The 14,930-nt window shown below is 35.4% G+C and overlaps 1 protein-coding gene across 11 annotated transcripts in view; it reads left to right on the top strand.

Annotated features, from left to right (window-relative positions):
* The window catches only part of CSPP1 (centrosome and spindle pole associated protein 1), a 161,994-nt gene that overhangs the window by 62,886 nt on the left and 84,178 nt on the right, over positions 1-14,930 (top strand). For 9 of the 11 annotated variants that reach the window (XR_011421173.1, NM_001309235.2, XM_070221329.1 and 6 more), the window contains 5 exon segments: positions 5,958-6,051; positions 7,319-7,376; positions 9,071-9,279; positions 11,415-11,536; positions 11,897-11,975. Coding sequence is in view for 10 of the 11 variants with exons in the window: in NM_001309235.2 (NP_001296164.2) it covers positions 5,958-6,051; positions 7,319-7,376; positions 9,071-9,279; positions 11,415-11,536; positions 11,897-11,975 (562 nt within the window). In the remaining variant the exon portion in view is untranslated. 11 annotated transcript variants of the gene reach the window in all.

The following is a 14,930-nucleotide window of genomic DNA, read 5'->3' as shown; positions in this document are numbered from 1 at the left end:
GTAAAGGCTTCATTCATTCTTATGATGTATATTGTTAAAGATGGTAAAAATTGGAGAAATGGGCTTTCTGTGTTGAGTGCCCGCTGACAATTTTATCAACAAATGGATTATTCTACCCTGAAAATTTAAAGATTGAGTGGCATGAACTTACCATTAATGCAATCCAGAAATTGTGGATCAATATTTGGTGAGATAATAGACTCTAATGCTTGGAACTAAGCAATAAAGTCATTTAATCCAGTGATTTATCTCATGGTTATATTTTTTTCCCCTCAGCCTATATGAGTATATACCCATAGGGAACTCACTCTCTCCAGAAGCAGCATGTTCCATTTTTAGATGGCTGTAATTGTTATAATATTCTCATTTCAATTGAACTGAGATTTGTCTTCCTATGATTTTGCCCCAAGGACCTCATTTGGAGCCTTTTGCTTTATTTGAAAAATTAAAACAATTGACCACTTAGAGCAAAAATAATATATTGTGAGGTTTATAACAGAATCATGGGTTCTTTAGAAGTATGTTTTTAAATTTGCAAATATTTGGGGATTTTCATGCTGTCTTTTTGTTATTGATTGCTTATTTAATTCCTTTATGGTCTGAGGAGATAATTTGTATAATCTCACTTTGAGTTTTTTAATAAAACATTTTTTTTAATGGCTCAAAATATGGCCTATCTTGGTGAATGTTTAGTGTGTACTTGAAAGAATGTACATTGTGTGGTTGTTGAGTATAGTGATTTATAAATGTCAGTTAAGTCAATTTGATTGATAGTGATGCTCATGTCTTGTACTATCCTTATTGATTTTTAACTCTTCTTCTGCCATTTGCTTGAAGAGTTAAATTCTCTGACTGCCTTGTTCTTAGTATGGGGCCTGGAGTGGTGGAGGGATTTTCTCAGTGTTCCTGCACCTTCCTCAGTTTTCAGCAAGACCTGTATGCCCCTGACAGAGAGGGCGTCCCTCTCTCTCTCCACACTTCTCCTTCCTCAGCAGTGGATTACTGTTCCTTGTTCCTTAGTGCAAGGCTGGTCCTGTGCATCTGGTTCTCAGAAATGAGTCTTTAACCTCAGTGTTCCTGGCCCTCCCTGGAGTGGTAGCCAAACTCTCCTTTATGTCTGTGGAGGGTCTTCTGGGAGAATTCCCTGCCCTTCCCCTAATAGTAACAGATCTTTGTATAAGTGCAGAATTCTGGCTCCAGACAGGTTTTCTGCCCTTCAGCAGGTGGATTACGGCTATTGCTTTGTAGAAGAGAAGAGTCTGGAAAGCGAGCAGTGTTTTTTTTTTGCCTCAGAAAGGTCTCTTTCAGATTTCCTCCATTACTCCATCTCTGATCTCTCTTGTAAGCATCTAGTGGAGATGGGCAAGTGAGTGCAGATTCCTCTTGTGTCTGGGGCTTCCAGAGAATCTACATTGTTATTCCACCCTACACAATGCCTTTATGAATTTCAGTTACAGTCATGTGTCGCTTAACGATGGGAATAAGGTGTCGTTAGGCGATTTTGTTATTGTGGGTCCATCACAGAGTGTACTTACATAAACCCAGATGGTATGTATAGTTTACTACACTCCTAGGCTGTATGATACTAATCTTATAGGACTACCGTAGTGTATGCGGCCCGTCGTTGACTGAAACTTAGTTATGTGGTGCATGACTGTATTTTCTTCTTACCTGCTTTTTTAAGGCAGCTGCCTTTCTCTATACTCTGGTGAAGATAAAACACTTGGCTTGTCTCATCTTCTTCGGATTGGTTTTTATACCTTTTGGAATTCAGTGAACGTGGTTGCTTGTAACCTCAGCTCTCTGATAGGCTTTTTAAAAGTTAAGATTTTGTAGATGATTAAGCTTTTTCTCATTGTCGAGTCTGAGCAATGTTCTTTGGTGGCTTTCCACTTCCTAAACAGAAGCAGAACTCCCCATTTCGTTCTTTATAATAGCTTCCATTTCCTCCTCATTGTGTTCCTATTTTCATTTAAATACTTGGGAATAGTTATGATAGCAATTTTAACATCCTTATTTGTTATCCATCATCTCTGTTGTTTTATGCGATTTGTATGTGTGTGTGTGTGCACGCACGTGCCTGTGTGCATGTGTGAGGAAGATTGGCCCTGAGCCAACATCTGTGGCCAATCTTCCTCCTTTTGCTTGAGGGATATTGTTGCTGAGCTAACATCTGTGTTAGTCTTCCTCTATTTTATGTGGGGTGCCACCACAGCGTGGCTTGACTAGCAGTGCTAGGTCTGCACCTGGGATCCAAACCTGCGAACCCCAGGCTGCCGAAGTGGAGTTTGTGAACTTAACCTATACCCCCAAGCCGGCCTCTGTGATTTTTTTCTATTGACTAACTTTTCTGATGGTTATGGGTTATTGTATTAGGTTTCTTTTTTTTTTATTGTGATAACATTGGTTTATAACATTATATAAATTTTGGGTGTACATCATTATATTTCGATTCCTATTTAGATCACATCATGTTCACCACCCAAAGATAATTACAATCCATCACCTTACACATGTGCCTAATCACCTCTTTTGCCCTCCTCCCTTCCTGCTTTCCCTCTGGTAACCGCCAATCCAGTCTCTGTCTCTGTGTGTGTGTTTGTGGTTATTTTATCTTCTGTTTATGAGTGAGATCACATGGTATTTGACTTTCTCTCTCTGACTTACTTTACTTAGCATCATACCCTCAAGGTCCATCCATGTTGTCACGAGTGGCCACATTTCATCAGGTTTTTTGGCTGAGTAGTATTCCATTGTGTATATGTACCACATCTTCTTTATCCATTCGTCCTTTGATGGACACCTAGGTTGCTTCCAAGTCTCAGCTGTTAAGAATAATGCTACAGTGAACATAGGGGTGCATATATCTTTGTGCATTTGTGTTTTCATGTTCTTTGGATAAATACCCAGCAGTGGAATAGCTGGATGATATGGTAGTTCTAGTCTTAATTTTTTGAGGAATCTCCATACTGTTTTCCATAGTGGCTGTACCAGTTTGCACTCCCACCAGCAGTGTATGAGAGTTCTCTTTACTCCATCCTCTCCAACACTTGTTTCCTGTCTTGTTAATTATAGCCATTCTGACGAGAGTGAATTGATATCTCATTGTAGTTTTGATTTGCATTTTCCTGATAATTAGTGATGTTGAAAATCTTTTCATGTGCCTGTTGGCCGTCTGTATATCTTCTTTGGAGAAACCTCTGTTCATATCTTTTGCCCATTTTTTAATTGGGTTGGAAATTGTTTTGTTGAGATGTATTTTGTTTCCAAATACCTTCTCCCAATTGTTATGTTGTCTTTTCATTTTGTTGATTGTTTCCTTTGCTATGCAGAAGCCTTTTAGTTTGATGTAGTTAAACTACATTTGTTTAGTTTTTCTATTGTTTCCCTTGCCTAGTCAGACATGGTACTTGAAAATATGCTGCTAAGATTTATGTCTAAGAGTGTACTGCCTATGTTTTCTTCTAGAAGTTTCATGGTTTCCGGTCTTATATTCAAATCTTTAATCCATTTTGTGTTGGTTTTTGTGTACAGTGTAAGATAATGGTCTACTTTCATTCTATTGCATGTGGCTGTTCAGTTTTCCCAACACCATTTATTGAAGAGACTTTCCTTTCTCTGTTGTATGTTCTTGGCTCCCTTGTTGAAAATTAGCTGTCCATGGATTATTTCTGGGCTCCTGGTTCCATTCCATTGATCTGTGTGAGTATTAGTTTTCTATTGCTGCATCACAGATTACCACAAACTTAGTGGCTCAAAACATCCCACATCATCTCACAGTTTCTGTGGGTCAGGAGTCTGGGCATGACTTAGCTGGGTCCTGTGTTCCTGGTCTCACAAGGCTATAATCAAGGCATCAGCCAGGCCGTTTTTCATCTGGAGGCTTGAGTGGGGAAGGATTTGCCTCCAAGCCCATTCAGATTGTTGGCAGAATTCATTTCCGTGTGGTTATGTTACTAGAGCCCTCACTTCTTACTGAATGTCAGGTGGAGACAGCTCGCGATCCCTAGAGGCCTTCTACGGTTTCTTGCCACATGAACTCCCTCACCATGGCTGCTCACTTTATCATGCGAGCAAGGAGAATCTCTAAATTTAGGGAGGGCTTTTACCTGACTATATCAGGCCCACCCAAGACAATCTCCCTTTAATTAATTCAAAATTGACTTGCTACCTTGATTATATCTGCAAATTCCTTTCACCTTTGCCATATTTTATTAGCTAGAAGCAAATCAGGTGCTGCCCACATTCAAGGAGAGAGGTTTATACAGGGAGTCAGCACCAGAAGCCAGAGAACATAGGATCTGTCTTAGAATTTTGCCTGCCACAGTCACATTTTTCTGTTTCTTAGGGACCACTGTTTTTGAGGTCTGACTTTAAGCTTAGCTAGGGACCTGTAGAGTAGCCTCTTTTCACAGAGATAGTTTAGCCCCACTATTATAGAGTGACCTTTCTGGGGTCTTTTCTGAATACCCTAGGGGATCACTAGCTGGCTGGAGCTTGAATTTCTCTCCACTTTACTTGAGAAGGTCTGAGAATTACTCAGTTTACATGTCCTCCATAGTTTTTTGCCCAGGCTGATGGAATTTTGCTCTGTGCGTGCACAGACTAGCGGACAGTAAAGTCTGAAGAGACCCCTCTACGGATTTCTAAAGCTCTTTTTGGATCTTTGCCCTAAACTTCCAGCCATTTTAGCCTTCCTGAATTTTGATCTTTGCTCAGTTTAGCTTAGTTTCTTCGGTCTGTTTGGGTTCTCCATCTCTTTACCTGTGGTCTGGAAAATTGCATTCAGGCAGAAAACCAGGTGATTTTCCTTCTCTCAAGTATTACAGTCCTGCACTGCCTGTTGTCCAGTGTCTAGTGTCTGAAAGACAGTTATTTCATGTATTTTGCCTAATTTATTATTTTTTTGTGGTGGGAGGTTAAGTTCAGTGCTTGTTACTCCATCATGACCGGAAGCAGAATGGATATATATACTTTGATTATAAAACATTATTATTAACCTTAACATAATTCATGTTATCCCTGTGGGAGCTTCACTACTGCGGACGTCTGTGCTTAATAGACAAACTCAGATGCTGTATGTCCACTAATGGTTGGGAGACTAATAATTAAGTTACTAGAAAAACTGCTGGTTCAGTTGCATTTTTGATATCCTGTGATTTGTGTGGTGTTCCAGATCATGCATTTCTAGAGTGAGTTTATTTTGTGTCATTAACTTAGGCAGTAATAATTTTCTGTGGATCGGAAATGTTTGCACAATTGGATTTTCACATAATGATACCAGAGTGAGAGGTTTTTATTTTTTTCTGTAGAATTGAGGTTTTTTTGAGCAGGGCACCAGTTGATTAGTGTTGTATTTTAAGATACTTAATTTTTCATAAGTGTGCTGGATATAGATAGGATTGGAGCAGGGAGAGGGGGAGTTTGGGAGACTAGTTAGCTTATTGCTGCAGTCCAGGTGAAATGTAGAAAGGTCTTATCCAAGGTTAATGGCCATGAGAATAGAAGAGAGGGTCCTCCTGTGAAGTGAACAAGAGATGATGAGCAATCAAGTTATAGTAAGGTTTTGAAGTTTGAAAACAGAGGGGCAGTTGCTTTTGAGATGTTCCTTTTGGACACATTTGTTAAATTTAGGAGCTTGTGGTAAGTGTTAGTGGAGATATTTTCCTGATTATTGGAAAAATGGCGATGGGGATTAAAGTATTCTCTTATTTAAATAAGAATATTTTGGACTAAATTTAGAGGTTTTGGAAGGATTAATGTATCTTATATTTGACACATAGTAGATATAAATTATAAAATTAATTGAAGAGGTAATGATACATATAATTTTACTTTCTGTATATTCTACATATACAGTAATTATTCTTTGATATAATTAAAAATGGAGGTTTTAAAAAGGAGGTTGAGTACATTGTTCAAGAGTTGACTACTTTTTTTTTTTCACCACTTTCTAGGAGGCGAAGATCGAGAACTTATTCAGAGAAAGAAAGAGAAATATAGACTAGAATTACTAGAACAAATGGCTGAACAACAGAAGAACAAGAGACGGTAATGAAAGGTTTGCATTTAAAAGAGGTGTTTTGAATTTAAAGTGCATTTGTGTAAAGTGACATGATGGTAACTATAACGTAGTAAAATAAAGAGATACTTTTCCTATTGTGATTTTGTATTTGTAAGTCATTTCTGTTTCAATCTCCACATTGTATCAACCAGGGCAATAAAAGAAATACTATGAGAGTGTTCATTTTCTTTGTCACAGGTAACAAATGAGACTATGGATATATTCTATAACAGGCCTTTTACATACCTTGATTAATTTCTTCAATTTTTAATTTAGGATAGTATTTATTGTTATCTACATGCTCAGTATATTATCCCATATATAGTAAGAAATATAAAAGTATTTTATCTTCTAACAATGTGAAATGGTAAGTACACACATATAGGCAATATAAAAATAATCATCGTAAATCCACAGGTATTTATATTGTATACATGTCTCAGTGTTTGTAATCTTTCTTATAGAAATACCTGTGACATATTAATTATGGTTTAGAATTAGGAATAGATACCTTGGTTCTAGAGAATTTGAGATCTAGCGTCTTTTAGTTTTGCCTTTTTTTCTCTATCTTAGAGAAAGCCAATATCTACTGTCTGATATTAGCCATCTTTAACATCATTTTCTTACAAACTCTTATTTGAAAGTGTGGTATTGGGGCTGGCCCCATGGCCTGGAGGTTAAGTTCAGCATGTTCTGCTTTGGCGGGCTGGGATCACTTCCCAGGTGCAGACCCACACCACTCATTGGCAGCCATGCTGTGGTGGTGACCCACATATAAGATAGAGGAAGATTGGCACAGATGTTCGCTCAGGGTGAATCTTCCTCATAAAAATAAAATTAAATTAAAAGGATTAAAAAACAAGTATGGTATTAATTTTTATTTTTTACCCTTTTTGTGAACTGAAAATGTACATGTACTCTGAAAAAAGGTTTTTGTTTGTTTCACAAAGTGAAGATTTTGTTCTACATCTGTACTTTATTCTGTGTGAATTGCTTAGACTTTGAAGTACCCCAGCCACTGGTTTAGAGATACTTATTACAAGTCAGTTTTCGTGTGAACTCTAATTTACTTTGTATCAGATCAGAAAATTTAGTTTTCAGAATTATTTTAGGCTTTTATTGTCAGTTACAGGAATTATTTATATTTGGAGATGTTTTTGCATAGACTTGGTGTGTAAATTTGTTTCAGTAATGATTATGATTTTGATAGTGTTTACTGTAACTTTTTTATATATAAAACTTTAATTTGTTTAGAGAAAAAGATTTGGAACTCAGAGTTGCAGCTTCTGGAGCTCAAGACCCTGAGAAATCGGTAAGAGCTCCCTAACATCTTTTGATGTTTAATCTTTGGTTCAAAGAAGTCTCAAATGTGGTAGCAGGTGGAGATAGAAAACATTGGGGGAAATTTAAGAGTAGACCAATTTGAACAGTCATAAACTAAACTGAGTTGTCATAAAACGTAAGTCCTAACTCTTATTTATTTCCCTGATAATTTTTACTTTTTCATGTGTACATCATTTTTTTAGTTTATTTTGAATTAATCCTTTCTACTTTGTTTACGTGCACTATTCCCTGGGAAAGTTATCTCAGGTTAAGTTACAATAGAGGTTAATATTTTTCTTGACCACTTTTTTGATATTAGAGTGATTTGCGAAGAAACTGAAGTTTGTAAGCATTTTAGTAATTTTTATTTAATGCAAAACTAGAGAGAGAACCTTATTTTTGCTTTAATTTTGCAATTCTCATCAAGTGGAATGAATTACATCACCGCAGTTAAGTAAAGAGGAGGTAATAATTTACTGTTCTTCTCAAAATGTGCTTTTTCTGTAGTTGGATATGGAGAATTTATTTGCTAAGGCAAGTTTTTGTTTCATCTTTGAATCATAATTAATAAACTAATTAATTTCATTAAAAATTCATTCTTAAAAAGAATATGACAACTTAAAATTATTCAACTGTAGGCAGCTTTTGATTTACTTTTACTTATGCTAATTATAGGCCCTATAGATTATCTGTTTTAAAAAGTTTAATACAGCACCAGCATCACTCTCAGTGTGCTTCTTGACTGCTCATAGAATAAAACTTTTAGATTAATCTTAGAAATTCCTGGGGAAGGTAGACATCATGGACAAAAGAGGATAAATTCCAAAGCTAAATCTCTTTTCTTCTGTCGATTGATACCTTTGAAATAGTTTTCACAATCAAAAACTTAAACTTTAAAAATTTTGAACTCTTTAATGCAATATGGTAGCACGTTAAACTTTGGATTTATAGTTACATTAGTGTTTGACAGATCTTCTTATTTATATTTGAATGAAACAAGCTTTACAGTGTCCAGTTGCTTTATGAGAATAAATAAAAATATTAGAGACAATAGACCATTACTTTTGGTTGGGTTTACTTTTGTTGTGCAAATCTTAGAAAAGGACACATAAATGATGTTCTTGAGTGGGGGTTAGCAAACTGTAGCCTATCATCAAATCCATATTTTTGTAAATACAGTTTTATTGTAGCACACTCTCTCTAATTTATTTACATATGGATTTGGGCTACTTTAGCACTATGGCTGAGTCAAGTAGTTGTGAAGAGACCATATGGCCTGCAAAGCCTGATACATTTACTGTCTGGCTCTTTACAGAAGATGTTTGTTGACTCTATAGAGAATACTTTGATGTCAGAAATGGCAATTGGATAGAGAAGCAGCATAGTGTTCTAGTGTAATAGAGAGTTTTATATTTAAGATTAATATCTGGCTCTAGCCTTTGCTTGATTATTTATTAATGGTGAGACTTGAGGTGATTTATGTGCTGTCAGAGAGCCTTGATTACTCCATTTATAAAATAAGAATTAGATCTTCAAAGTCTTTTGTAGAACTGTAAAATTCTTTTATTCTGTGACCAACTTAGGTGCCTGCTGGCAGTCTGGGATAGAGGGTCTTTTGAGGTCCTTTCCACCTTTAAATTTATGATTGTATATAACAAACAGATTTTTTTTTCTTTATTTTAGCCTGATAGACTAAAGCAGTTTGGTGTGGCGCCAAGACACTTTGAAGAAACGCTGCCCCCTGAAAGACCCAGAGTAGCTTTCCAGACGCCTCTGCCTCCGTTATCTGCCCCATCTGTCCCACCCATCCCATCAGTTCAGGCCATCCCATCACAAAGGGAAGATCTGCGCAACGGACTCAGCAGCACCCTTGGTGAAATGGTGCCTCCCAGGTGCTTGTTTAAAATGTTTTGTGTTTGGGAACTAGGTAAGGTATCATTATATTTTATGTTTAGAAGGATTTGCTAAAGCAAATAACGTTATCCTTCAGAGATTTTTATACAATTAATGGCTTTTGTTAAATACTTTGTCTTGAAATTTGTTTTCATCGTTGATCTTTTCTCTCATTGTAAAAACAAGGGAAATGTTTATAACATTCTTTTATTGTTTGAAGATGCTTTAGTATTTTTAGAATGAATAAGTACATTTAGAATTTAGTTTTAGGTCATATTTTTTAATGTCTTTTTAAAAATATCTTTTAAAATATAAAAGGTATACTTTTTCTCAATTTGGTAATTTCCGCTTGGCAAACATTGAATGCTTCCTTCAGTTTGTGCAGAAAATGTTTCTAATGTGGCTCTTTTGTATATATTACTCTATTTTACTTTCTGTTTTGTTCAACTCGTTCTCTCTGATTACTCATGGGCTATGCAACTCTCATTCCTGAAATGAAAAGTCATTGAGATTATAAAGCTTGTAACTTAGGTAAAATTTGATCACTATAGGTAAAAGGCATCGTGATATACTAGACTATACATAAAGAAAATCCTGTCGTTTACGTTGTTTTTTCCTGGGCTATGCTTTCTTCTCTCAGAGGACTTGAGCTAATTTTTTCTTACTGTTAATGTACTAATTATGGGAGTGTATTTAATCAGATATTTTTCTTTTTTAACATTGATATTTTCTGGGCTATACTTTCTTCTTTCAGTAGAACTTAGTCTTACCTTTTTATTACTACTAACAAATTATAGAATTGTTTACTATATTTATCAGATGTTTTGTTTGTTTGATCCTCATGACTCAAAAGACGAGGTGGGATTAGAATTACAGATATGGCATGATGGTCACAGCATTGGTTTAGGGATTAAAACAGTTGGCTTCACTGTCTGGATTTTGGGTAAACCACACTGTTATTGAACTTAAATTTTCTCATTTGTAAAAGTGGAATAGTGATACTTTTTTCTTATCTACAATTATAGGGTTGTCATGAGGATTGAATCTTACACAAATTTCCATAAAAATTTAAGATTTAATGATTTGACAGTTCTCTTTCATAGCAGTTTTTCACTACTTTGTTGATGTCTATGGAGTGAAAATAGCAAGGTTAGACACACTGAGTGACTAGTAAATGTGGAAAATGTTCACAACTGAAGAAAACTTTAATGCCTTCTTAGCTCTTCAGAATTATTTTGAATTATACAAAGGGAGAACCTGTTAAGATACACAGAAGTGAAAATATTCTAAGATGCTCCCATTCTCTTTCTGTTCACCTAAAGGAATTTGCCTTTTCTATTTTTGCTATTGGAAAATAGTGCCTTGGTGAAAATACAGAGATATTTCCTAATCAGTAATGAAGTGCTAAAACAGAGGTTTTCAGAAGTTTTAACTTTATGAAATGCTAAAAATATGTCAAGACTTTACTGTTGATATTTAAGTGGTTTCTGTTTCATATTATGGTTTCTGTTTCACATTGGTTGACTTCCTTTGAAAGAACAATACATTTTTAAAGTTAAAAAATGCACCCTTTCCCCCCGTCAAATGGAACTATTAGTAATTCCATTTTGCGTCTCTTTGCTCTTTCTTCCTGTACAATCCTTCATCTCTGTGAGTAACTCACTTTATCAACATGGCTGAAGCATTGCCTTTTCTGGAAAGCCTTCCTCACGCTTTCGTCTTCTTCCCTATGTGACTTAAATGTCCATGCTCCATGTTCCTACAGCACCCTGCATCTACTTGTATTGTTTCATTTAGTATACTTTGCTATAATTATCTGTTTGTTTCTGTATTATTCCTGAGGCACAGGGACCATGTTTGTTCAATACTGGCACAGGGTAACTACTTAGATATTAATTGATTGAATATTATCTGAAGTTTTTGTCTTACGTAAGTGTTATACCTTAAATTCTGAAATTTTATACTGGTTTTTGCTTTTAGTCATAATTATTGATAAAAGGTTGAAGCAAGATGGTGGCTTTTTCTAAAGCAGCAATTAGATTTTTGGTAACATTTTTGCAAAAGGATAATATCTTGATTTAAAAAAGTTTGCAATGAAAGATGAGAAGAATTTTCCAATTTTCTTTTGATGCAGGATTGCGCCTTTGCCTCCACCTCCCCTTCTACCACCTTTGGCTACTAACTATAGAACTCCTTATGATGATGCATACTACTTTTATGGGGCCAGGAATACTTTGGATCCCAGTCTTGCTTACTGTAAGTTATCTACAGGGTAAACATTTTTTTCCAGTGCTTAGTCAGGAAAATTGGTCTTTGTACAAGTAAAAATGTATAATGAGAAAAGCACAGCTTTATTTAATTCAAATACTATATATTTATTGATTTAATAGGTGGCCTTTTAAAAACTCAATTATATTTTATAGTTATTTCCTTTTTATCTAGATTTAAGACATAACTATTTTGTGTTTTCTTGCATTGTTATTTGCTCACTCCTAGCCCAGAAGGAAATATGGATTTGTTTCCTTAGGTGACATTTTTAGTATGTGACATTTCCTTTAGGGATTAAAATGTTCTTAAATGGATACTCTGAAATAAATGCGTTTATTTTCTTTTAAGATGGTTCAGGAATGATGGGAGTACAGCCTACATCTTATGTTAGCGCTCCTGTCACCCACCAGCCAGCACAACCTATTATGTAAGTCGTTAGTTAAAATAATAATTTCTTTCAAAATTTATTTGTCTTCCATAGAACCTGGATTATTCAACTCATTCTTCTTTTCTTCAGAAGAGATGTAACTTGTTTTAATTTCTAATTGTTGCATAACCAATGTGTTCAAAGTATTGCTTTTGAGTCAATGTTTCATAGAAAGCACATTTTAAAAATTAAGAATAATCTCACTTCCTCTCATTAGAAGAGTCACGCATGCATAATATTGATAAATAAGAATACAGCAAATATAGGCAAAAATTGAAATCACCTAAAATCTTATTCATCCAGAGATAGAAAGACTTCCTGAATGCATATTTAGATCTGTCTATGTATAGACACACACTCAGAAAAAATATACACACAACACACACCAAAATGGTACTATACAGGCATACCTTGTTTTATTGCACTCGCAGATATTGCATTTTTTACAAGAGCCTCCAGCAGCAAAAAGATTATGACTCCCTGAAGGCTCAGATGATGGTTAGAGTTTTTTAGAATTAAAGTATTTTTTAATTAAGGTATGTACATTGTTTTAGACATAATGCTATTGCATGCGTGATAGACCATAGTGTAGTGTAAACATAACTTTCATATGCACTAGGAAATCAAAAAATTCTTGTGACTTGCTTTATTGTCATATTTGCTTTATTGTAGTGGTCTGGAATTGAGCCTGAAATATCTTTGAGGTATGCCTGTATTGTACATATTGTTCTATAACCTGTTTTTAAAATTAACAATATATCATAAATATTTTTTCCATGTCAATAAATATACTTTTATAGTATCATTTTTAAAAATTAAACTTTTTGTTTAGAGATAATTGTTGGTTCCCATGGTAGAATTGTAAAAAATAATATAGAGACGTCTTGTGTACCCTCTACCCAGTTTCTCACAATGCTAACATCTTGCAAAACTATGGTACAATAGCACAACCCAGATAGAGGACATTGGATACAGTCATTTACAGAACACTTCCATCATCACAAGGAACTCTTATGGTGCCCTTTTATAGCCAGACCTGGTTCCCTCCTGCCTGTACTCCTGGTTCCCTCCTGCCTGTACTCCCTCCTTAGCTACTGGCAGCACTTTATCTGTTCTTCATTTATATATCATTTTAAGAATGTTGTATAAATGGAATCATATAATACGTAAACTTTTGAGGTTGACTTTTAAAAATCAGCATAATTCTTGGGAGATTATCCAGGTTGTTGCATGTATAAATAGTACATTTGTTTTTATTGCTGGGTAGTGTTCCATGGTATGAGTGTAGCACAGTTTATTCACTCATTGGAGGACATCTAAGTTATTATAAATAGAGCTGCTATAAACATTAGCGTGCAGGTTTTTGGGTGAACAGTCTTTTTTCTTTGTGATAATTGCCCAGGAATGTTATTGTTGGGTTGTATGGTAGTTATAAGTTTAGTTTTGTAAGAAACTGCCCATCTGGTTTCAGAGAGACTGTATCATTTTACATTCATATCAGTAATGTATTAAGAAGCTGGTTTCTGGGGCCAGCCCTGGGCTGAGTGGTTAAGTTCACGTGCTCTGCTTCGAATGCCCAGGGTTTCTGCCAGTTTGGATCCTGAGTGTGGACATGGGAACGCTCATCAGGTCACGCTGAGGCAGTGTTGCACATAGCACAGCCAGAGGGACCTACGTCTAGAATATACAACTATGTACTGGGGGGCTTTGGGGAGAAGAAGAAGAAGAAAAAAAAAAAAAAAGAATCTGGTTTCTTCACATCTTCACCAGCATTTGATCTTGTGACTTGTTTATGCCATTCTGATAGGTGTGTTAATGATGCATCATTAGGGTTTTAATTTACATTTCTCTAACAATAATGATGTTTAACATCTTTTCATGTGTTTATTTACCATCTGTAAATCTTCTTTGGTGAAACATCTATTGATGTCTTTTGCACATTTTCTAATTGGAGGTTTTATTACTACTGAGTTTTGACAATTCTTTATGTATCCTAAACACTAATTCTTTGTCAGATGTGTGGTTTGCAAATATTTTCTGTCAGTTTAAAGCTTGTCTTTTCAGTCTTTTAGTAGGGCCTTTCACAGAGCAAAAGTTTAAATTTTGATCAAGTCCAATTTATCAGTTTTTCTTTATGGATCATGCTTTCAGTGTCAAATCTGGGGTCTCTTTTCCTAGACTTAGATGGTAAAGATTTCTTTCTGTTTGCGTTTTTTTTTTTTTTTTTTGTAAAAGTTTTATAATTTTACATTTAAGTTTCATGATCCATTTTGAGTTAATTTTTGGGTAAGATGTGAGACTTAGATTAAAGGTCTTTATTTATTTTTTTTTTTTGCCTTTGGGTGTCTTGTTGGCAAGATTATTTTTCCTCTATTGAATTGCTTTTACACCTTTGTGAAAATTATTTGGGTGTGTTTGTGTGGTTCTGTTTCTGGGATTCTCTGTTCTGCTCCAAGTGCTGGTGGCACTTGATTGTTGTAGTGCTGTAGTAAGTTTTGAAATTGGAAAGTATGAGTTCTTCAAATTTTCTTTTCCAGGGTCGTTTTGGCTATTCTAGGTCCTTTGCACTTTCATGTGAATTTTAGGATCAGCTTGTCAATGTCTACAAAATTGCAGTTGAGATTTTCTTTTTTTTAAATTTTTTATTGAGTTAATGGTAGGTTACAATCTTGTGAAATTTCAGTTGTACATTATTGTCTGTCAGTCGTGTTGTAGGTGCAACCCTTCACCCTTTGTGCCCACCCCCACCCCACCTTTGCCCTGGTAGCCACTAATCTGTTCTCTTTGTCCACATGTTTAAATTCCTCATATGAGCGGAGTCATACAGAGATTGTCCTTCTCTATCTGGCTTATTTCACTTAATGTAATTCCCTCAAGGTCCATCCACATTGTTGCAAATGGGATAATTTTGTTCTTTTTTACGGCTGAGTAGTATTCCATTGTATGTATATACCA

The sequence above is a fragment of the Equus caballus genome, chromosome 9 (genome assembly GCF_041296265.1).
Source record: "Equus caballus isolate H_3958 breed thoroughbred chromosome 9, TB-T2T, whole genome shotgun sequence".
NCBI lineage: Eukaryota > Metazoa > Chordata > Mammalia > Perissodactyla > Equidae > Equus > Equus caballus.
This window is presented reverse-complemented; position numbering and strand designations above follow the sequence as displayed.